At 61.7% G+C, this 20,886-nt stretch overlaps 3 protein-coding genes across 4 annotated transcripts; 2 read left to right on the top strand and 1 right to left on the bottom strand.

The window, feature by feature from the left end:
* The first annotated feature begins 1,044 nt into the window (after nt 1-1,044).
* On the top strand, nt 1,045-7,365 carry LOC132340287 (methanethiol oxidase-like). Of its 2 annotated transcripts, none has more exons than XR_009489830.1 (12): nt 1,045-1,190; nt 2,430-2,486; nt 2,596-2,708; nt 2,851-3,036; nt 3,370-3,490; nt 3,947-4,129; nt 4,444-4,622; nt 4,730-4,808; nt 5,168-5,289; nt 5,375-5,467; nt 6,022-6,202; nt 6,384-6,524. XR_009489830.1 is itself a non-coding variant. In XM_059871168.1 (12 exons), the coding sequence occupies exons 1-12, from the start codon at nt 1,187-1,189 to the stop codon at nt 6,544-6,546; spliced, it is 1,419 nt and encodes a 472-aa protein (XP_059727151.1). In that variant the 5' UTR covers nt 1,046-1,186; the 3' UTR covers nt 6,547-7,365. The 2 variants fall into 2 exon arrangements, 1 of the variants encoding a protein (XP_059727151.1); XM_059871168.1 differs by having other exon boundaries at nt 1,046-1,190; nt 6,084-6,202; nt 6,384-7,365.
* A 501-nt stretch (nt 7,366-7,866) lies between these two features.
* On the bottom strand, nt 7,867-12,276 carry LOC132340286 (methanethiol oxidase-like). The gene is made up of 12 exons (XM_059871167.1): nt 12,147-12,276; nt 11,968-12,021; nt 11,591-11,703; nt 11,102-11,290; nt 10,870-10,990; nt 10,555-10,737; nt 10,028-10,209; nt 9,752-9,830; nt 9,367-9,488; nt 9,177-9,269; nt 8,823-8,941; nt 7,867-8,328 (listed from the first exon to the last, which is right to left on the bottom strand). The coding sequence occupies exons 1-12, from the start codon at nt 12,148-12,150 to the stop codon at nt 8,166-8,168; spliced, it is 1,422 nt and encodes a 473-aa protein (XP_059727150.1). The 5' UTR covers nt 12,151-12,276; the 3' UTR covers nt 7,867-8,165.
* Nucleotides 12,277-16,068: 3,792 nt separating this feature from the next.
* Nucleotides 16,069-20,610, top strand: LOC132340342 (methanethiol oxidase-like). The gene is made up of 12 exons (XM_059871271.1): nt 16,069-16,198; nt 16,324-16,377; nt 16,642-16,754; nt 17,056-17,244; nt 17,356-17,476; nt 17,609-17,791; nt 18,137-18,318; nt 18,526-18,604; nt 18,868-18,989; nt 19,087-19,179; nt 19,415-19,533; nt 20,028-20,610. The coding sequence occupies exons 1-12, from the start codon at nt 16,195-16,197 to the stop codon at nt 20,188-20,190; spliced, it is 1,422 nt and encodes a 473-aa protein (XP_059727254.1). The 5' UTR covers nt 16,069-16,194; the 3' UTR covers nt 20,191-20,610.
* Nucleotides 20,611-20,886: the final 276 nt, after the last annotated feature.

Here is a 20,886-nt window from a genome sequence, read left to right as displayed (position 1 = left end):
GCCCGCTCCTCACGGCTCTGCCCTTCATGGATCCGCCGCTGCTGCTGCGGTGCCGAGGCGGCTCTGAGGCCCTGAGGGCTTGGCGAGCGGCGGGAGGAGCGGCCGGCGCTGCTCCCGGGCCGGTGTCCCGCGCTGGGTGTGAGCGGCCCTGGAGCCCCTCAGGGCCGGGCGGGCCGTGAGCAGCGGGCAGTCCCCACAGCTGAGGGATGCTTAGGGCTCCCCGGCCGACATCTACCAGCTGAGGCCAAAACCGTCCAGCTGAGGGCAGGAATTCTCCCCCGGAGGGCAAAAATGTCCAGCTGAGGGCAATAAAACTCCACCTGAGGCCAAAATTGTCCAGCTGAGGGCAAAAATCTCCCACCTGGGGCAGGTGTTGGTAGCCAAAAAAATGAGTGAAAACCAGCCAAAAGTTAGAAAAATATATAAGAATTTAAATCTCTTCAATAATAAAGGAACGATCCCAAAATAATCATTAGAATCTCTTTATTCATAGCAGAAAAATTCCCTTTTTTTTCTTTTCTTTTTTTTCGTGCTTTTCCTGATGGTTCATGGAAAAAAGCAGGGATGTAAAAAAAGAGGAATATTTTGGAAATTCCAAAATATACATTCCCTGGAAGGAGGGGGGGAAAAAGGCAGATTCCTTAAAAATTCCATACTAAATAAATTAATAATCATTAATTAATAAATTAATTCTCATTAGGGACAACCCCAGCAGGACTTAGGAGTGAAATCCTGATTTTCCAGAGGAATTTTTTTTTATTATTATTTTTCACCCAGAAAAGTCACAAAATATTTTTAAAAGTTGCTGAAATCCCTTGGGAGAGGATTCGCTGGAAACATTCCCAAAATCCCGATTTTTTTAAGCCAAAACTCCTCCTTCGTTCATTATTCCCAAATTCCTTCTCCAGGCTGGAATAAAAACCAGGAAAATTTGGAATAAAAAGGAGAAAATTGGGGGGGGGGGGGGGTGGTGGAGAAGCGGGAATTCCACGGAGGGAGAAGTTTGGATGTTTCCCTTTGGCATTTTAAGGCGGAATTTTGTTTTTTCCGTGCCCGGGATCCTCCCCTTGGCTCCTCCTCTGCCAAAGCCCTCCCCTTTCCCCCTGGGTTTCCGACCCTTTCCCGGCTGTTTCTCCGTAAAAATCCAACGCAACTCTTGGAATTCCCGTTCCCAGCCCGGTCCGGGATGGGTAAGAGATCTCAAAATCCCCAACAATCCCAAAAAAACCCCAAAATTCCGGGATTTGCTGCTTTTGGCTTTCCGGGGGTGGGGGGGGTGAAAGTCCAGCTTTTCCCTGGATTTAAATATTTAAATATTCCTTAAAACCTCTGTGGGCTTTAACTAAGAGCTTGGATTCCTTCATTAAAATCCATTTTCCCTCGAATTAATTAGGACTCCCTAAACTGGGAGAAACTCCTGGATTTCCTGCTTGGGAACAGGAAAAACCCTTGGAAAAATCCTTAAAGATCAGATTTGAGCTTTTCCCTGACTTATTCCATGTTTATGGGGATAAATTCTTGATTTCCAGGATATTTTTCCTGATTTTTGAGGCTAAACACTCGGACTTCCAGGAACTTCTGGCTCTGTGGAAAAAGTGGGAGGGGCCAAAAAGTTGGAGACCGATTCCATGGGAATTGTTAGGAGTTCAAAACAGAAGGAAAATATCAGGAATTTTGGGATCAAACCCAGCCAAAAATGAGGGCTTTTTAGCAGGGATGTGTAGCCAAAAAATATCAGTATTCTAACCAAAGGTATCCTGAATTTCCTGGAAATTTTTCACTCCCAAGTGGAATTTTTTGAGGATTTTTTTTTTTTTGGGTCCAAGTTCTTGGAAGTCAATAAGTAACTTTGGGAATGACTGACACGCCTGGAAGGACCCGGGAGCTCCACAAAATTGGGAATTATGGAAGGAAATAAATCCTGGAATGTTCTGGAAAATGAACTCCCTAAATTCCCTTGGGAATTTGGTTTTTTGGGAGAGGATTCCTGAAATTCCTGGATTTTTTCCAGTGGCTTCTCTGTTGATTTCATTTGAATTTTATTTTTCCCAAATTTAATCTGGATTTGCCTCTCTGAGCTTGGAATATTTTGATATTAAACCCTGGAATTCCAAATAAACTCCCATTTTTTCCAACCCTTGCTAAAATCCCAAATTTATCCCTCCTAATCTGGCACTCTGGGACAACTCAGGGAGCCAAAAATTGGGATGAATTCCAATGTTGTTTTTTTCCCTGCAGCGAGCAAATCCAAGGCACAAAAATTGGGAATGAGGAATGAGGAACTGGGAATAAGGCATTGGGAATGGGGAATTCCAGGGATTTAAGGCTGGGCAATGTCAGTGAGGAATTGGCAATGAGGAGCCAGTGGAAGGACCCAGATTCCCAGGATTTTTGGGATGTGGAAATGATGGAGTTTTGCCCTTTTCCAGCAGGAACATGCGGAGCGTGCGGGCCAGGCTATCCCAGCCCTCTGGAGGCCATGAAAGGCAAGTGCTGGGCCAGCATTCCCGAGTCCTGGAGCTGCTCTGGGATCGGGGGAGGTGGGTGCAGCTGGGTGCAGCTGGAGCTCGGGGCTGAGCCCAGGTGTGCCCGCAGGGCCCCGGGAGCAGCTGCTCTACCTGCCCTGCATCTACCGCAACACCGGCGCCGGCCTGCCCGACTTCCTGGCCACCGTGGACGTGGATCCCGAATCCCCCCGGTACTGCCAGGTACGGGCCTGGCAGAGCCCGGGCAGCCTGCGGCCCCGGTCCGGGAGGATCCGGGCTCCCAAACCCGCCCCGGCCCTGGCGGGGGCGGCAGTGCCGGAACTCCAGGGCAGGCGGGAGCTGGAGCGCGTCCCCGTTCCCGCAGGTGATCCATCGCCTGCCCATGCCCTACGTGGGGGACGAGCTGCACCACTCGGGCTGGAACGCCTGCAGCAGCTGCCACGGCGACCCCACCAAATCCAGGGATTTCCTGATCCTGCCCAGCCTCATCTCCTCCCGCGTCTACGTCGTGGACGTGGGAACTGATCCCAGGGCTCCCAAACTCCACAAGGTTTGGAATTCTCCCCCTTTCTTCCTGCTTTTTTCCCACTTTTTTTCCCTTTTTTCATCCTCTTATCCCAATTTCTTCCTTTTTCCCTTCTTTATTTCCCGATTTATTCCCTGATTTTTCCCTTTTTTCCCATTTTTTCTTGTTTCACCCCCTTTTCCCTTCAAACATTCCCACAAACCTTGCCTGCAAATCCCCATTTCCCCCACCCACCTGATTTCCAAGAATTGTCCCCATTTTTCCTGGAATTTTCCTCATTCCAGGTGGTGGAAGCTGAGGAATGATCCCCAATTTTCCCATTTTTCCTGGAATTTCTCCCATTTTTCCCCATTGCAGGTGGTGGAAGCCAAGGAGCTGGCCCAGAAGGCGAACGCTGCGTTCCCACACACTTCCCACTGCCTGGGCTCTGGGGAGATCCTCATCAGCTGCCTGGGGGATCCTGATGGCAACGGAAAAGGTTCAGAACTCCTCCAGATTCCATAAAAGCATCCCCAGGGATTCATTTTCCTGCAAAATCCTGCCAAATCCATGGAATACTTGGAATTTTCCTGGAATTTTTAGCACATTCCTGCAGGTTTTTTATTGATTTTCCAGGCTGGTTTTATGTTTCATTTAATAAAAAATGAAAGTAGGTATAAATAAATAATTTGCTTTATTTAAAGCAAAATAATTTTAGGAATTATTATTATAGGAAAAGATAAAGTCCTAGGAAATAGTTGTTATTAACAATAATAAAATCATGGGAAGTCATTTTAGGCACTATTATAATTGGCAATAATAATAATAATAATAGTAATAGTAGTAGTAGTAGTTGTAATAATAATAATAATAGAGTGTAGATAAAAAAATTAACTTGCTTTATTTCAAGCTCTATAAATCTCTCCAAACTCCTTATTTTGGGAATTTTTTCCAGGCACTTTCGTCCTTCTGGATGGAGAAACATTTGAAGTGAAAGGAAATTGGGAGAAAGGAGGAAAAATCCCAAATCTGGGCTACGACTTCTGGTACCAGCCCCGGCACAACGTCCTGCTCAGCACCGAGTGGGGCGTCCCCAAAGTCCTGGCCCAGGGATTCGATCCCAAGGATGTGGAGAAAGGTCGGGGGGAAATGTGGGAAATTCCATTTTTGAGAGCAGAAACTCATAAAAAATCCAATTTTGGGGAGCAGAAACTCCTAAAAAATCCACATTTTGAGAGTCAAAACTCCTAAAAAATCCAAATTTTGCGTGCAACTTCCTAAAAAGATAATCCAAATTTTGACCTTAAAATCTCCTCAAAAATTCAATTTCCCGCCTTTAAAAACCCTAAAAAGTCCCAATTTTTTTTTCTGAGTCCTGCTCTCCCCCCCGGTTTCACTCTGAGGCGCGGAACGCTCCCTCAGAGCCGGAGTTTTGCATTCCCCTGTCCCCAGGGCTCTACGGGCGCCACATCAACGTGTGGGACTGGCGCGAGCGGCGCCTGCTGCAGGAGCTGGACCTGGGCGCGGGCTCCATCCCGCTGGAGATCCGCTTCCTGCACGAGCCCGGCGCCGCCCAGGGCTTCGTGGGCTGCGCGCTCAGCGGGGACGTCCGCAGGTTCCACAGGAGCCCGGTGAGCTCCGGCCGCCCGCCGCGGGCTGCGGCCCCTTCCGCCGCCCTTGGGGCGGCCTGGGTGCCCCGTGGCTTTCGGGAGTTACTTCCATGGCTTCCGTCCCTCAGGAAGGAAAATGGGAAGCAGAGAAGGTGATTGAGGTGCCCAGCAAGAAAGTACAAGGATGGCTCCTCCCCGAAATGCCAGGTAGGTGGGAGAAATTTGGGGATTTTCTCATGGGTCCAGAGCGGATTTTGGCAGAATTCTATCCTTAAATGGCAAAAAATTCCAAATGTTGGGGTGGTTTTTTTGAGGGAGAATTTTGGGATGAGCAAAGGAACCCCGGAGTGGGATCTGCTCTGTGCTGGGGGTGGGATTTTCCAGGAGAATCCTTGGAATTTGAGTTTGGATTTCCTCAGGGATTCTGGAATAATTCCCGAGGTTGATTTTGTTCCCCCCCAGCTCTTTCCCAACCCTTCTTTGGCATTTCCGCGCGGGAATTTGTGGATTTTTGGGATTCTCTCTGCTCCCATTCCCTGATTTTCCTCTGGAATTCTCTTGGGAAGGGCTGATAACGGATATCCTGATTTCCCTGGACGACAGATTCCTGTACTTCAGCAACTGGCTCCACGGGGACGTGCGGCAGTACGACATCTCTGACCCCAAAAATCCCAAACTGGTGGGGCAGGTGAGGAAGAAATTCCCAAAAAAAAACAATTCCCGCACTTTTGAAGGGATTCATTCCATTTTTTCATGGTTGTAATGGTTTCCAGGTTTTTCTGGGAGGCAGCATCTCCAAAGGGGGAGCTGTGACCGTGGTGGAGGATCGGGAATTGCGGGATCAGCCGGAGCCGTGCGTGATCCAGGTGACGATTCCCGAATTTTTTTCCCAATTCTTCCCACATTTTTGGAAATTCCCGACATCCATAACTCCTCCTGAGGTTGTTCCCACCTGGATTTTCCTTCCTTAGGGATGGGTTTCATCCCAGAAATCCCAATTTTCCCTCAGAAAAAAACTGTGGAATTAAGAAATTTGGGGGGAAAATTACTGGATTTCCCACTTCAAGCATTCATTGATGGTTTTTCCATGGAAAATTCTGGGATGGGGCACAAAAAACCTCTTGGACACCCACAGGGCAAGGAAATTCTGGAATTTTCGGCCCCGGAATTTTTGGAAAATCTCTTGGGGAGGTGAGGATGGGACAAAAAGAACCAGAAAAGGGAATTCCTGCCAAAAATTGGGGAAACTCTTGGATGGGGTGATTCCCACAAGGTTTTTCCAATCTTAATAATTCCAGAATCCTCTAAAAAAATTCCAGAGAATTCCAAACCATCCTTTATTTCCTGACTTGTCTCGAACCACTCCAGGGCTCCTGTCCTGAGGCAAAAATTCCCCAAAAATTCCGTTTTCTCCCCAAAGCCGGGAACGGCCATTCCCAGCTCCAGGATTTCGGAGCCCCTGGATGGTTTTTCCCCATTTAGGGGAAGAGGATCCCGGGGGGGCCGCAGATGCTGCAGCTGAGCCTGGACGGGCGCCGGCTCTACGTGACCACGTCGCTGTTCAGCGCCTGGGACCGGCAGTTCTACCCCAGCCTGCTCACGTGAGCCCCAGCCTTGGGGGGGTTTGAGGGGGAATTTTGGGATGAATTCTGGGTTATTGATTGGTTGTTAATTCCATTTGAATCCCATCAGCAAAGCCTTTTCCCAGCCCCAAGCCCCTTCTTTCCCAAGGCCTTTTCCCGGTTGTTTTGTTTAATTCCCACGTTTTCCCGGGTGTTTCAGGGAGGGCTCGGTGCTGCTGCAGCTGGACGTGGACACGGAGCGGGGGGGCTTGGCCGTCAATCCCGAATTCCTGCTGGATTTCGGGAAGGAGCCGGGCGGGCCCTGCCTGGCGCACGAGATGCGCTACCCGGGGGGGGACTGCACCTCCGACATCTGGCTGTGATCCCGCTGCAATTCCAGGGAAATCCGGGAATGTTTGGGAACCTGGGAATGTGGGGAATGCACCTCCGACATCTGGCTGTGATCCCGTCGCAGTTCCAGGGAAATCCGGGAATGTTTGGGAATCTGGGAATGTGGGGAATGCACCTCCAACATCTGGCTGTGATCCCACCGCAGTTCCAGGGAAATCCGGGAATGTTTGGGAATCTGGGAATGTGGGGAATGCACCTCCAACATCTGGCTGTGATCCCACCGCAGTTCCAGGGAAATCCGGGAATGTTTGGGAATCTGGGAATGTGGGGAATGCACCTCCGACATCTGGCTGTGATCCCGCCACAATTCCGGGAATATTAGGAATATTCGGGAATATTTGGGAATATTTGGGGATGTGGGGACTGCGGCTCTGACACCTGGATGTGATCCCGCCGGAATTCTGGGAATATTAGGGAATATTTGGGAATGTGGGCTGCACCTCCGACATCTGGCTGTGATCCTAGAATTCTCTGCTCCCATTCCCTGATTTTCCTCTGGAATTCCCTCAAGTAGGGCTGATCATGAATGTCCTGATTTCCCTGGATGACTAAATATTTGGGAATATTTGAGAATGTGGATACTGCACCTCCACCACCTGACTGTGATCCCAGGAAATTCAGGATTTATCCCATTTTTTCACGATCCTTTCCTCCCTCCATCCCTTTTCCCGGAGAATTTGGGGTGCCTGGGGCTTCTTCTGCTCCCAGAGCAGCCTCTCCTAAAAATCAGCTCTGACATTTATGATCAAAAATCAAAACTCCCAATAAAATTCTCCTTCCAGCAGCAGAAATGTTGAAATTCCTTTAAAAAAAAGGGTTTGGGGGCATTTTTGGCTTTTTTTGCTTAAGAAACGTGTCGTTTTCTGACATTTTCCCCTTTGTTTTGTTGTATAAAGACAGGGATAAACTGGAGGTAGAATAGGAATAAAAGACAAATTAAATACGGATAAAATAGTGGTAAAATATGGATAAAATACAGGGGGAAATACAGAAGAATAAGGATAACATAGAGGAAAAAATGGGGATGAAATAGAGGTAAAATAGCGAGAAAATAGAAATAAAATCGAGAAAAATAGGGGGAAAATACGATGACGAATGGGGACAAAACCCGCAGCTGGAAGCGAACCGCGGGGAAAAGAGGCAGCGCCCGGAATTTCTCCCGGACCCTTCCCGCCGTCCCCGCACCGCCCGCGCCCGGCCCGGGCATTTCCCGGCCCCGCTGCCGCCCTCAGCGCCCCCGGGATTTGAGTGTCCCGGGGTTTTCCCGGGAAGGAGCCTCGGGACACTGCGGCTGATGCAGAAAACAACTTTATTGATGGCAGGGAAAGCAGGGACGGGGACAGAGACAGGGACGGGAATGGCCCGGGGGACCCCGAACCCTGAGATTACCCGAGGGGACCCGAAAGCAGGAATCCCCCACGGGATCCTACAGCCCAGAATCACCCAGGGCACCCCAAAGGCCCAGCCCCCCCCAGTCCCCTCACCCAGGGCACCCCAAAGGCGCAGCCCCCCCGGGACCCCCAGTCCCGCACCCGGCGCCCTTGGCCGAGGGTCGCGCTGCCGGGGGGGACAGCGGCGCTGCCGGGCTCGCTCAGGGCAGGATCACGGATTTGGCATCGCCGCCGGCAAAGCGAATCTCGTGCGCCAGGCACGGCCCGTTGGGCTCCTTGCCGAAATCCACCAGGAAGTTCTTGTTCACGCTCAGGCCGCCCTTGTCCGTGTCCACGTCGAGCTGCAGCATCACCGAGCCCTCCCTGCGCGGGGACAGCGGCGGCTCGTGGCGACAGCGACCCCCGCTGCCGCCCGGAGCCCGCCCGGAGCTGCTGCGGACAGCGCCGGGGAGCGCCCGGCCCCGGGGCCGGCGGGATGGGCTCCAGCGGGGGCGGCTTCGGGCCCCCAGTTCCCTCAGGACGGGGACAGGATGGGCCCGGGGGCGGCTTTGGGCCCCCAGTTCCCTCAGGACGGGGACAGGATGGGCCCGGGGGCGGCTTCGGGCCCCCAGTTCCCTCAGGACGGGGACAAATCCGTGGGCACGAAGGGCTCCGGGGCAGTTTCCCCTCCCCAGTTCCCCCAGGCTCGGCTCAGGCTGTGCCCAGCCAGGCCGGACCCCCTCGGGCTCAGCTCAGCCCGGGCTCTGCCCGAGCCCGACCCGGCCGGGAGCGGCTCCGGGGGAGCCCCGCGGGGGTCGCGGCCCCTTCCCCACGCCCGCCCGGGCCCGGGCAGCCTTTGGCAGCCGGGAGTGGCTCACTTGACCAGGCTGGGGTAGAACTGCCGGTCCCAGGTGCTGTAGAAGGAGTTGGTCACGTAGAGCCGCTTCCCGTCCAGGCTCAGCTGCAGCGTGGCGGGGCCGCCGTACACGCGCTTGCACTGGGACACACGGACTGCGGTTACTGGGGGCACTGGGAGCCCTGGGACACACGCACTGGGGGCACTGGGGGCACTGGGATTGTATGCCAGCGCGGGCAGTGAGAGCAGGCTCAGGCGCACACACACTCACACTCAGGTGAGCACACACTCACACTCAGGTGAGCACACACACGCTCACGCTCACCCACGCCCAGCCCAGCCCCGCCCAGGTGCTGCCAGCCCCGCCCCCGCTCACCTTGACCACCAGCGGCTCGGGCTGGCACTTGAGCTCCTCGTCCCTGCACACGGTCACGGGGCCCCCTCGCAGGATGCTGCCCCCCACGAACACCTGCAAGGGCCGCGCTGGCACACGAGCGTTCCCCGGCCCGGGCCCCCCGGGCCCCCCGGGCCCCGCTCGGCCCCCCGGGCCGGGGGCTGCCCCTCACCTGCCCCACCAGCCGGGGCTTGCAGTTCCTGGACAGCTCGTACTGCCGGATGTCCCCGTGCAGCCAATTGCTCACGTACAGGAACCGGTCGTCCTGGCTGATGACGAGGTCGGCGATGAAGGCTGCGGGCAGAGCCGGGGCTCAGGGGCACGGGCAGCACCGGGGGAGGGCACAGGGGCCTGGGGCTGAGCTGGGCTTTGGGGCAGGGACCAGGACTCCGGGCTCGGTCGGGCTTTGGGGTCAGCGATCATTTGGGGTCAGCCCCGATTCGGGGTCAGTCAGGATTCGGGGTCACCCCGCCGGGCTCTGGGGTCACCCAGCAGGCTGTGCCTGGCTGCAGAACTCGCCCAGGGAACAGGAATGCCACCCCCGAGGGCACACGCACCTGGCATCTTGGGCATGATCCAGCCCGACACGTCCTTGGCCGGGATCCGGATCACCTCCTCCACGGCCCAGTTGTCTCTCTGCGCAGGGACACCGAGCCCGGCTCAGCCCGCGCTGCCCCCGGCCCGAGCCGAGCCGAGCCGAGCCGGGGGCGACGGGCTCAGCCCGCTCCCCCTCGAGCCCCGGATCCGGACCCTCCCTGTCCCCGCTCTCCTCCTGCCGGCCCCGTTCCCCGGCTCCCCCGCCGCCCCGGGGCCGCTGCCGCGCTCGCACTCGCCTCGCAGGATTTGTAGAAGCGGAAAATGGCCCCGCTCAGCGCGCAGCCCACGTAGCCCTCGGCGGCCTCGGGGCTGTGCAGGAAGCGCACGGTCAGCGGCAGAGAATCCTCGCCCAGGTCGAAGCACTGCGTGAGGCTGCGGCACGACAGGTTCCACACGTTCAGACGGCGGCCGAAGACCCCTGCGGGACACGGGGGAGAGGCTGGGGCCGGCCGGGGACACGGAGAGCTCCCCGAGGGGCTCCTGGGGGGGATCGGCACGGAATTCTTCCCGTGAAGAAAAGGGCAGGGACTGGGGAAGAGAAACTGGGCAATGCGGGAACTGGGAATTGCAGGATTTGAGGAGAACAGAGAGAAATGCGGGATTTGGGGAGAACACAGAGAAATGCGGGATTTGGGAGCAGTAGGACCCAGCCCACCCGGGGTTCCACCCCGCCCGTCCTCAACCCGACCCTGGCGAAGGCTCTGGGGCACAAATCGGCCTCTCGGGGGGGCATCGAGCCCTGCCACCAGCCGCGCGTCCCCACCTTTCTTGAGGTCATCGGGGTTGAAGCCGCGCCCGGCCACTTTGGGGACCATCCCGGCCGAGCTGACCAGGACGTTGTGCCGGGCCTGGTACCAGAAGTCGTAGCCGGTCGGGGGAGCCTCGCACTCGTTCTCCCAGTTGCCCTTCAGCTCGAAGGTCTCTCCGTCCAGCACCACGAAGCCACCTGGGACACACGAGGGACGGGCGGTGACAAATGCAGGCTCCCGCGTTTCCAGCGAGACTCCCGGGACGGAAGTTCGGGCAGGAAAATGGAAATTGCGGCAGGGAAATGGGAATTCCGGCAGGGAAAATTCACCTTTGCCGTTGCCAGCGGGGTCGCCCGTGTTGGCGACCAGGACGTCCCCGTTGGGCAGGGGGTGGGTGACAGACAGGTAGCCCTTGTTGCACTTCCAGAACACGTCCACGGGCTCAATCATCTGCACGAACCAGCGCCGATGTCAGCCTCCGCCTGCTCGGCGCCTTTCCCGGCATCACCGAATCGCTCCCTCCCTCCCTGCCAGTGTCCCCCGCCGTTCCCGCGGCCGTACCTTGCAGATCCGAGGCGCCCGGCACTGGGAGCCCACATCCACCACGTAGATGCGGGAGGAGATGAGGCCGGGCAGGACCAGCTTGGTCCTTTTGGACGCGGCGCCGCTGTCGAAGCAGCCGCAGGCGGGGCCCCAGCCCGCGCAGTGCAGCTCGTCCTTGAGGTTGGGCACGGGCAGCCGGTGGATCACCTGGGCACGGCCAAGGGAGCTGAGCCCGGGCCGAGCCGGGACATCCCGCGGGGAGCGGCCCCGGGGCCTGGGGGAGCCCCCGAGAGGGGCGGGGAGCGGCCCCGGAGTTTGGGGAGCCCCCGAGAGGGGCTGGGAGCGGCCCGGGGGCCTGGGGGAGCCCCCGAGAGGGGCTGGGGGCGGCCGGGAGCAGAGGGGACAAAGCGGCAAAGGTTTTCCCTGGTTCCCCGGGCGGCCCCGGAGGGCTCGGTGGGCGCAGCCCCGGCCCGATCCCGCCCCCGGGAGCCCGGCAGGGGCCGGTACCTGGCCGTAGTGGCAGGAGCGCGGGTTGAGGTCCACGGTGGCCAGGAAATCGGGCTGGTCGATGCCGGTGGACCTGTAGGTGCAGGTCACGTAGGCGACCTCCTCCCTCGGGGCTGGGGACACAAAAGCGCGCTCAAACCGCGCCGGCAAGCCCCGAACGGGACCGGGAGAGCTCCGGCCAGCTCTCCGAAATGACCCCCCTGATTTTCGGGCTGCTGCCATTCCCTCCAGCTGCCCCCGGGCCGCTCCGAGCCGGGAACAACCAGGAGCAACCTCCGGCCGTTCTGACAAAGGTTCTCAGCACCGACACTGAGCTCGGGGGACCCCGAAGAGCCCAAATCCCCCCGCTCCAGCCCCGCCCCATGGGCAGCACTCGCCTTTCAGCACGTCGGGGCACGAGGGGTACTCGTAGCACGGAGCTCTGCATCTGTCTGGGGAGCAGAGGGGACACCGTGAGCCCGGCCCTGGCCCCGCAGCCGAGCCGCAGCCGGAGCCGGGCCCGGCCCGGGGCTGCGGGCCCGGGGCTGCTGCTTTGGAGGCCGCGAGGGTCCCTTACCCATGGCTGCTGCTGTGGGGGTCGCGGTGCTGGCGGCGGAGGAGCCGGAGCTGAGGGGCAGCTGCTGCTGTCTCGGGGCTGGAGCGGCTGTGCCGTGCCCTGGCTGCTCCCGGGGGCCTTTTATCCCCGCCAAAGGGTGGGGGGAGCGGGGCCAAGCCCAGGGAGGGGCTGCCCAGCGCTTGGGAGGTGCCAGCCCTGCGCTGCGGCTTCTTTCCTCCTCCCCGCCGCCAATCTGGGCCCAAATCTGCTGCTCCCTGCAGCTCCCGAAGCCTCAAACCCCGCCGGCCCCGGCTGATCCCGGCTCGCCCCGCACGGAACGGCTGCTCCGCACCCGCAGCGCCCTCAGCCCAGCCGCGCCCGGCCCGGCCACCCCCAAACCCGCTCCCGGTCCTGACAGCGGGATCCCGACCCCGGTCCCGGCACCGGCCCGGGGCTCCCGGCCATCCCGGCTGGCCCCGCAGGGTCCCCGAGCGGGCTCTGCCAGGCCCGGGACTTTGGGAGCTCGGGGACACCGGCGTGGGCTCGGGGAGCTCCTCGGGGAATCCCAGGGAATTTGGGACAGAGCCAGGGGACACCAGGGAACCTCCGGAAATCCACCCCGAGCCCCCCTCTTGGGTAGCTGCAGCCAGAGCAGGACACAGGGCAGCCTCCATGGGTGGCACCCTCTTGGTGGGAACGTGGGGTCAGCTGGGGACAAGGGGGATTTGAGGAGCTCAGCGCTGGGAATGGGGACTGGAAGGGTCACCGGGGACTGTCCCTAACCCTCTGGTCACCGCCAAGTGTCCCCTAGCTCCCGGGCCATGCCCAACCCCAGCCCCGGGTGCCACCAGCAGCACAAAAGTGGCACCAGCTGAGCTGGATTTGACCCAATTTGGGCTGAAGTGGCCCCAAAAGAGCCGTGATCTCCTTCCAGGCCCCGAGGGCTCGCAGCAGGGTCCCCTCCCGAGGCCACCACCGGCCTGGCCGCCAGCAGTGCCACAGCAAGGGACACTCAGCGCCCTGGAATGCGGCTCCCAGCTCCGGGTAGAGCCGCCCGGGCACTGCGGAGGGTACAGGGACAGGGAATTGCTGCCACCAGCAGTGCGGGGACACCGCCCGGCGAGGAGCTTCGGGGATGTCCCCAGCAGCGGGGACAGCTCAGCCCCCCTGGCCGCTCAGGGACAGCCCCGGGCATCGGGCACGGGGGCACAGGGCAGCGCCCGGCGCTTTGCGGGCCTTCTCCGGGCAGTGCGAGCAGCAAAGTCGCGAAAATGGAGATCGGGAAAAGCACAGAAGAGGCTCTGTCCCAGAGCCGCCCTTGGCCTCCAGCCCCGCTTTGGTCCCCCCGGACACGACACCCTTTGGTGTCCCCTGCGCTGCCCCTGCTGTCCCCACGTGCCCGCGCCTCCCTCCCTGGCGCTGCACACCCGCTCATTAGCCAGCTCATTAGCCCGCCCCTCATTAGCCAGCTCATTAGCCCGCCCCTCATTAACGAGCCGCGCTGTTCCCGGTGGCTTCCCGAGCTGACGTCGCCGTGTCCCTCCCTGTCCCCGTTCGGCGCTCGGGTGTCCCCACGGCGCTGATAAGAGCGAGATAAGCGCAGGCTCAGCGCAGCTCCCGTGGCCGCAGGACAAGCCCCGGCACCCTCCGGCCGCTGCCCACGCCCCGCTGGCCACTCCCGCCCGCTCGCCACCGGCTCCTCCGGCCCCGGCGGGAAGGACGCGCCGGGCTTTGGCAGCGCGGGGAGCGGCGCGCCGGGACGAGCCCGAGCTCCGCCACCACCTCGGACAGCTCCCGGCTCCGGCAGCGGCCCCGGCGAGGCTTTGGCTTCTCCCGAGCCCCCGGGGCTCCTTCAGCACTTCCCGTTCCTAAATCCCGATTTTCCGCGCTTTTGGCCCATTCTCCATCCTCGCTTCCCGGCCTCGGACTCATCACGCCCCCTCAACCGGGCACTGAGCACCGGCAGACTTTGGGAAAACGTTTCCGTTCACGGAGGGAGCCCCAAATCCCGCTACTCATTCCTCCCCGGGGCTGGAATTCCACCCACGAGCCGCCCCCGGGGTTCTAGAGCGTTCCCCGCTCTCCCATCAGAAAGCCTCGAGCTCAAATTCCCTTCCAAGACACGAATTCCCTGATTTTCTGATGATTCCGTGGGAAAAGGGTGATTTTTGGGAGCTGGCTCCCGAGTTCACCGGAAAATGTGACCAAATCCGAAATTCCCCGGCCAGTGGAAGGCAGGTGACACTGGATGAGCTCGGGAGTTTGTCCCCCGCTCCTCCAAGAAAAAAAAACAGGGAAAAATCCCACTCGGGGGAACCCGCGAGCTTTTCCTTGGTACCAAACCCCGGGGGGCTCCGCTGCAGCCCGGAGGGGGCCGCTGATCCTCCAGGTGGGGCTGGGACCGGGACCGAAGGGGGAGATTTGTCCCTGTCCCTGCCGGGGGGGGACAAGCGGGGGGGGCGAACCCCGAATTCCCGCGGGATCGGGATTGTTCCAGGGAACGCCCGGACGCCCCAAACCAGCAGGAAAAGCCGGCGAGGAGGAGCCGCTGCCCTGGGCCGGATCCCAAAATTCCCAAGGCTTTGAAGCTTTTTGGGCGAGCAGCCCCCGAGGAGCCGCCAAAGCCCGAGATAATTCCAGGGCGTCTCTCGCTCCTCTGGATCCGCTTGGAATGAGGGACTTGAAAGGCTCGGGGTGGCCTTTCCTCCCTCCGCGGGGCAGGAATGTCCAGCTCCAGAGGCTTTTCGGGATGGGCGGGACAGATCCCAGATGAATCCCTTCCAAATCTTGGGAGATTAACGCGATCTGCAGTGTCAGGAACGGAGAAATCTGATTTTCCCTGGATTATGGGAAGTGGGGATGAGCAGGAGAAACCGGGAAACTTCCCGAACCGGGCTGGGGGGTCGCTGGCCCCACGTCTGGTCATAGAAAAGCCACAGGTGAGCACAGGGAGAACCAGCCCAGCTCACCCGGGCGCAGGGAGGGGCAGGAAGTAATCCCAGCTGTTATCAGCAACTTTATTTTATCAGCCGCAGCTTTATCTCCTCCCGGCCCGGCTCACCACGGGAATTTCGAGCTCTCCCAAACGTTCATTTGCTGTGGTTATTGTAGGATTCGCTCATTTTGGGGGGATTTAGGAACTGGATTTGATGTTTGGAAACAGCGCTGAATGCTAAAGGGACCTTTAGGAGAATTCCAGAATTATTTGGGTTTGGAAATTGCACCGAATATCAAAGGGACCCTTACGAGAATTCCAGGATTTTTGCGGGTTGGAAAATCCCTCCAGCATCATCCAGTCCAAGATGGGACCAATCCCCCCCGGTCACCCAGACAAACGTCCACGAATTCTCCAGGGGTGGCCACTCCGAAGCCCCCCGGAGAGCCTTGGCCTTTTCCCTTTTCCATGAAGAATATCCTGATTTCCCACCCAGAGCCTCCCCCGGCACAGCTCGAGGCCGTTCCCTTCTGTCCTGGCCCCATTCCCTGGGATCAGATCGCAAATCCCGCCGGGCAGATCCCAAATTCCCTGGGATCCCCGAGGAGCTCCCCGAGCCCACGCCGGTGTCCCCGAGCTCCCAAAGTCCCGGGCCTGGCAGAGCCCGCTCGGGGACCCTGCGGGGCCAGCCGGGATGGCCGGGAGCCCCGGGCCGGTGCCGGGACCGGGGTCGGGATCCCGCTGTCAGGACCGGGAGCGGGTTTGGGGGTGGCCGGGCCGGGCGCGGCTGGGCTGAGGGCGCTGCGGGTGCGGAGCAGCCGTTCCGTGCGGGGCGAGCCGGGATCAGCCGGGGCCGGCGGGGTTTGAGGCTTCGGGAGCTGCAGGGAGCAGCAGATTTGGGCCCAGATTGGCGGCGGGGAGGAGGAAAGAAGCCGCAGCGCAGGGCTGGCACCTCCCAAGCGCTGGGCAGCCCCTCCCTGGGCTTGGCCCCGCTCCCCCCACCCTTTGGCGGGGATAAAAGGCCCCCGGGAGCAGCCAGGGCACGGCACAGCCGCTCCAGCCCCGAGACAGCAGCAGCTGCCCCTCAGCTCCGGCTCCTCCGCCGCCAGCACCGCGACCCCCACAGCAGCAGCCATGGGTAAGGGACCCTCGCGGCCTCCAAAGCAGCAGCCCCGGGCCCGCAGCCCCGGGCCGGGCCCGGCTCCGGCTGCGGCTCGGCTGCGGGGCCAGGGCCGGGCTCACGGTGTCCCCTCTGCTCCCCAGACAGATGCAGAGCTCCGTGCTACGAGTACCCCTCGTGCCCCGACGTGCTGAAAGGCGAGTGCTGCCCATGGGGCGGGGCTGGAGCGGGGGGATTTGGGCTCTTCGGGGTCCCCCGAGCTCAGTGTCGGTGCTGAGAACCTTTGTCAGAACGGCCGGAGGTTGCTCCTGGTTGTTCCCGGCTCGGAGCGGCCCGGGGGCAGCTGGAGGGAATGGCAGCAGCCCGAAAATCAGGGGGGTCATTTCGGAGAGCTGGCCGGAGCTCTCCCGGTCCCGTTCGGGGCTTGCCGGCGCGGTTTGAGCGCGCTTTTGTGTCCCCAGCCCCGAGGGAGGAGGTCGCCTACGTGACCTGCACCTACAGGTCCACCGGCATCGACCAGCCCGATTTCCTGGCCACCGTGGACCTCAACCCGCGCTCCTGCCACTACGGCCAGGTACCGGCCCCTGCCGGGCTCCCGGGGGCGGGATCGGGCCGGGGCTGCGCCCACCGAGCCCTCCGGGGCCGCCCGGGGAACCAGGGAAAACCTTTGCCGCTTTGTCCCCTCTGCTCCCGGCCGCCCCCAGCCCCTCTCGGGGGCTCCCCCAGGCCCCCGGGCCGCTCCCAGCCCCTCTCGGGGGCTCCCCCAAACTCCGGGGCCGCCCCAAGCCCCTCTCGGGGGCTCCCCCAAACTCCGGGGCCGCTCCCCGCGGGATGTCCCGGCTCGGCCCGGGCTCAGCTCCCTTGGCCGTGCCCAGGTGATCCACCGGCTGCCCGTGCCCAACCTCAAGGACGAGCTGCACTGCGCGGGCTGGGGCCCCGCCTGCGGCTGCTTCGACAGCGGCGCCGCGTCCAAAAGGACCAAGCTGGTCCTGCCCGGCCTCATCTCCTCCCGCATCTACGTGGTGGACGTGGGCTCCCAGTGCCGGGCGCCTCGGATCTGCAAGGTACGGCCGCGGGAACGGCGGGGGACACTGGCAGGGAGGGAGGGAGCGATTCGGTGATGCCGGGAAAGGCGCCGAGCAGGCGGAGGCTGACATCGGCGCTGGTTCGTGCAGATGATTGAGCCCGTGGACGTGTTCTGGAAGTGCAACAAGGGCTACCTGTCTGTCACCCACCCCCTGCCCAACGGGGACGTCCTGGTCGCCAACACGGGCGACCCCGCTGGCAACGGCAAAGGTGAATTTTCCCTGCCGGAATTCCCATTTCCCTGCCGCAATTTCCATTTTCCTGCCCGAACTTCCGTCCCGGGAGTCTCGCTGGAAACGCGGGAGCCTGCATTTGTCACCGCCCGTCCCTCGTGTGTCCCAGGTGGCTTCGTGGTGCTGGACGGAGAGACCTTCGAGCTGAAGGGCAACTGGGAGAACGAGTGCGAGGCTCCCCCGACCGGCTACGACTTCTGGTACCAGGCCCGGCACAACGTCCTGGTCAGCTCGGCCGGGATGGTCCCCAAAGTGGCCGGGCGCGGCTTCAACCCCGATGACCTCAAGAAAGGTGGGGACGCGCGGCTGGTGGCAGGGCTCGATGCCCCCCCGAGAGGCCGATTTGTGCCCCAGAGCCTTCGCCAGGGTCGGGTTGAGGACGGGCGGGGTGGAACCCCGGGTGGGCTGGGTCCTACTGCTCCCAAATCCCGCATTTCTCTGTGTTCTCCCCAAATCCCGCATTTCTCTCTGTTCTCCTCAAATCCTGCAATTCCCAGTTCCCGCATTGCCCAGTTTCTCTTCCCCAGTCCCTGCCCTTTTCTTCACGGGAAGAATTCCGTGCCGATCCCCCCCAGGAGCCCCTCGGGGAGCTCTCCGTGTCCCCGGCCGGCCCCAGCCTCTCCCCCGTGTCCCGCAGGGGTCTTCGGCCGCCGTCTGAACGTGTGGAACCTGTCGTGCCGCAGCCTCACGCAGTGCTTCGACCTGGGCGAGGATTCTCTGCCGCTGACCGTGCGCTTCCTGCACAGCCCCGAGGCCGCCGAGGGCTACGTGGGCTGCGCGCTGAGCGGGGCCATTTTCCGCTTCTACAAATCCTGCGAGGCGAGTGCGAGCGCGGCAGCGGCCCCGGGGCGGCGGGGGAGCCGGGGAACGGGGCCGGCAGGAGGAGAGCGGGGACAGGGAGGGTCCGGATCCGGGGCTCGAGGGGGAGCGGGCTGAGCCCGTCGCCCCCGGCTCGGCTCGGCTCGGCTCGGCTCGGCTCGGGCCGGGGGCAGCGCGGGCTGAGCCGGGTTCGGTGTCCCTGCGCAGAGAGACAACTGGGCCGTGGAGGAGGTGATCCGGATCCCGGCCAAGGACGTGTCGGGCTGGATCATGCCCAAGATGCCAGGTGCGTGTGCCCTCGGGGGTGGCATTCCTGTTCCCTGGGCGAGTTCTGCAGCCAGGCACAGCCTGCTGGGTGACCCCAGAGCCCGGCGGGGTGACCCCGAATCCTGACTGACCCCGAATCAGGGCTGACCCCAAATGATCGCTGACCCCAAAGCCCGACCGAGCCCGGAGTCCTGGTCCCTGCCCCAAAGCCCAGCTCAGCCCCAGGCCCCTGTGCCCTCCCCCGGTGCTGCCCGTGCCCCTGAGCCCCGGCTCTGCCCGCAGCCTTCATCGCCGACCTCGTCATCAGCCAGGACGACCGGTTCCTGTACGTGAGCAATTGGCTGCACGGGGACATCCGGCAGTACGAGCTGTCCAGGAACTGCAAGCCCCGGCTGGTGGGGCAGGTGAGGGGCAGCCCCCGGCCCGGGGGGCCGAGCGGGGCCCGGGGGGCCCGGGGGGCCCGGGCCGGGGAACGCTCGTGTGCCAGCGCGGCCCTTGCAGGTGTTCGTGGGGGGCAGCATCCTGCGAGGGGGCCCCGTGACCGTGTGCAGGGACGAGGAGCTCAAGTGCCAGCCCGAGCCGCTGGTGGTCAAGGTGAGCGGGGGCGGGGCTGGCAGCACCTGGGCGGGGCTGGGCTGGGCGTGGGTGAGCGTGAGCGTGTGTGTGCTCACCTGAGTGTGAGTGTGTGCTCACCTGAGTGTGAGTGTGTGTGCGCCTGAGCCTGCTCTCACTGCCCGCGCTGGCATACAATCCCAGTGCCCCCAGTGCCCCCAGTGCGTGTGTCCCAGGGCTCCCAGTGCCCCCAGTAACCGCAGTCCGTGTGTCCCAGTGCAAGCGCGTGTACGGCGGCCCCGCCACGCTGCAGCTGAGCCTGGACGGGAAGCGGCTCTACGTGACCAACTCCTTCTACAGCACCTGGGACCGGCAGTTCTACCCCAGCCTGGTCAAGTGAGCCACTCCCGGCTGCCAAAGGCTGCCCGGGCCCGGGCGGGCGTGGGGAAGGGGCCGCGACCCCCGCGGGGCTCCCCCGGAGCCGCTCCCGGCCGGGTCGGGCTCGGGCAGAGCCCGGGCTGAGCTGAGCCCGAGGGGGTCCGGCCTGGCTGGGCACAGCCTGAGCCGAGCCTGGGGGAACTGGGGAGGGGAAACTGCCCCGGAGCCCTTCGTGCCCACGGATTTGTCCCCGTCCTGAGGGAACTGGGGGCCCAAAGCCGCCCCCGGGCCCATCCTGTCCCCGTCCTGAGGGAACTGGGGGCCCAAAGCCGCCCCCGGGCCCATCCTGTCCCCGTCCTGAGGGAACTGGGGGCCCAAAGCCGCCCCCGCTGGAGCCCATCCCGCCGGCCCCGGGGCCGGGCGCTCCCCGGCGCTGTCCGCAGCAGCTCCGGGCGGGCTCCGGGCGGCAGCGGGGGTCGCTGTCGCCACGAGCCGCCGCTGTCCCCGCGCAGGGAGGGCTCGGTGATGCTGCAGCTCGACGTGGACACGGACAAGGGCGGCCTGAGCGTGAACAAGAACTTCCTGGTGGATTTCGGCAAGGAGCCCAACGGGCCGTGCCTGGCGCACGAGATTCGCTTTGCCGGCGGCGATGCCAAATCCGTGATCCTGCCCTGAGCGAGCCCGGCAGCGCCGCTGTCCCCCCCGGCAGCGCGACCCTCGGCCAAGGGCGCCGGGTGCGGGACTGGGGGTCCCGGGGGGGCTGGGCCTTTGGGGTGCCCTGGGTGAGGGGACTGGGGGGGCTGGGCCTTTGGGGTGCCCTGGGTGAGGGGACTGGGGGGGGCTGGGCCTTTGGGGTGCCCTGGGTGAGGGGACTGGGGGGGGCTGGGCCTTTGGGGTGCCCTGGGTGAGGGGACTGGGGGGGGCTGGGCCTTTGGGGTGCCCTGGGTGATTCTGGGCTGTAGGATCCCGTGGGGGATTCCTGCTTTCGGGTCCCCTCGGGTAATCTCAGGTTCGGGGTCCCCCGGGCCATTCCCGTCCCTGTCTCTGTCCCCGTCCCTGCTTTCCCTGCCATCAATAAAGTTGTTTTCTGCATCAGCCGCAGTGTCCCGAGGCTCCTTCCCGGGAAAACCCCGGGACACTCAAATCCCGGGGGCGCTGAGGGCGGCAGCGGGGCCGGGAAATGCCCGGGCCGGGCGCGGGCGGTGCGGGGACGGCGGGAAGGGTCCGGGAGAAATTCCGGGCGCTGCCTCTTTTCCCCGCGGTTCGCTTCCAGCTGCGGGTTTCTCCCTTTTTTATCCCTTTCCTTCCCCCCCATTTCATCTCTGGGGCGCCTGGAGAAGGTTTTTCCCAGAAACAAAGCGGGATCCACGT

This window comes from Haemorhous mexicanus, chromosome 31 (genome assembly GCF_027477595.1).
Source record: "Haemorhous mexicanus isolate bHaeMex1 chromosome 31, bHaeMex1.pri, whole genome shotgun sequence".
Lineage (NCBI taxonomy): Eukaryota > Metazoa > Chordata > Aves > Passeriformes > Fringillidae > Haemorhous > Haemorhous mexicanus.
Note: the sequence above shows the minus strand (reverse complement) of the source record. Positions and strands in the feature narration are given on the sequence as shown.

Excerpts from the sequence above, each read along its gene's own strand:
- LOC132340287 (XM_059871168.1), top strand. Across the intron at positions 5,290-5,374 it reads ATCCCAAACTGGTGGGGCAG|GTTTTTCTGGGAGGCAGCAT; the intron begins GTGAGGAAGAAA and ends AATGGTTTCCAG. Across the intron at positions 5,468-6,083 it reads CGGAGCCGTGCGTGATCCAG|GGGAAGAGGATCCCGGGGGG; the intron begins GTGACGATTCCC and ends TTCCCCATTTAG.
- LOC132340286 (XM_059871167.1), bottom strand. Across the intron at positions 9,270-9,366 it reads AGCCCCGGCTGGTGGGGCAG|GTGTTCGTGGGGGGCAGCAT; the intron begins GTGAGGGGCAGC and ends CGGCCCTTGCAG. Across the intron at positions 8,329-8,822 it reads TTCTACCCCAGCCTGGTCAA|GGAGGGCTCGGTGATGCTGC; the intron begins GTGAGCCACTCC and ends GTCCCCGCGCAG.
- LOC132340342 (XM_059871271.1), top strand. Across the intron at positions 17,792-18,136 it reads CCCCGATGACCTCAAGAAAG|GGGTCTTCGGCCGCCGTCTG; the intron begins GTGGGGACGCGC and ends CGTGTCCCGCAG. Across the intron at positions 18,605-18,867 it reads GATCATGCCCAAGATGCCAG|CCTTCATCGCCGACCTCGTC; the intron begins GTGCGTGTGCCC and ends CTCTGCCCGCAG.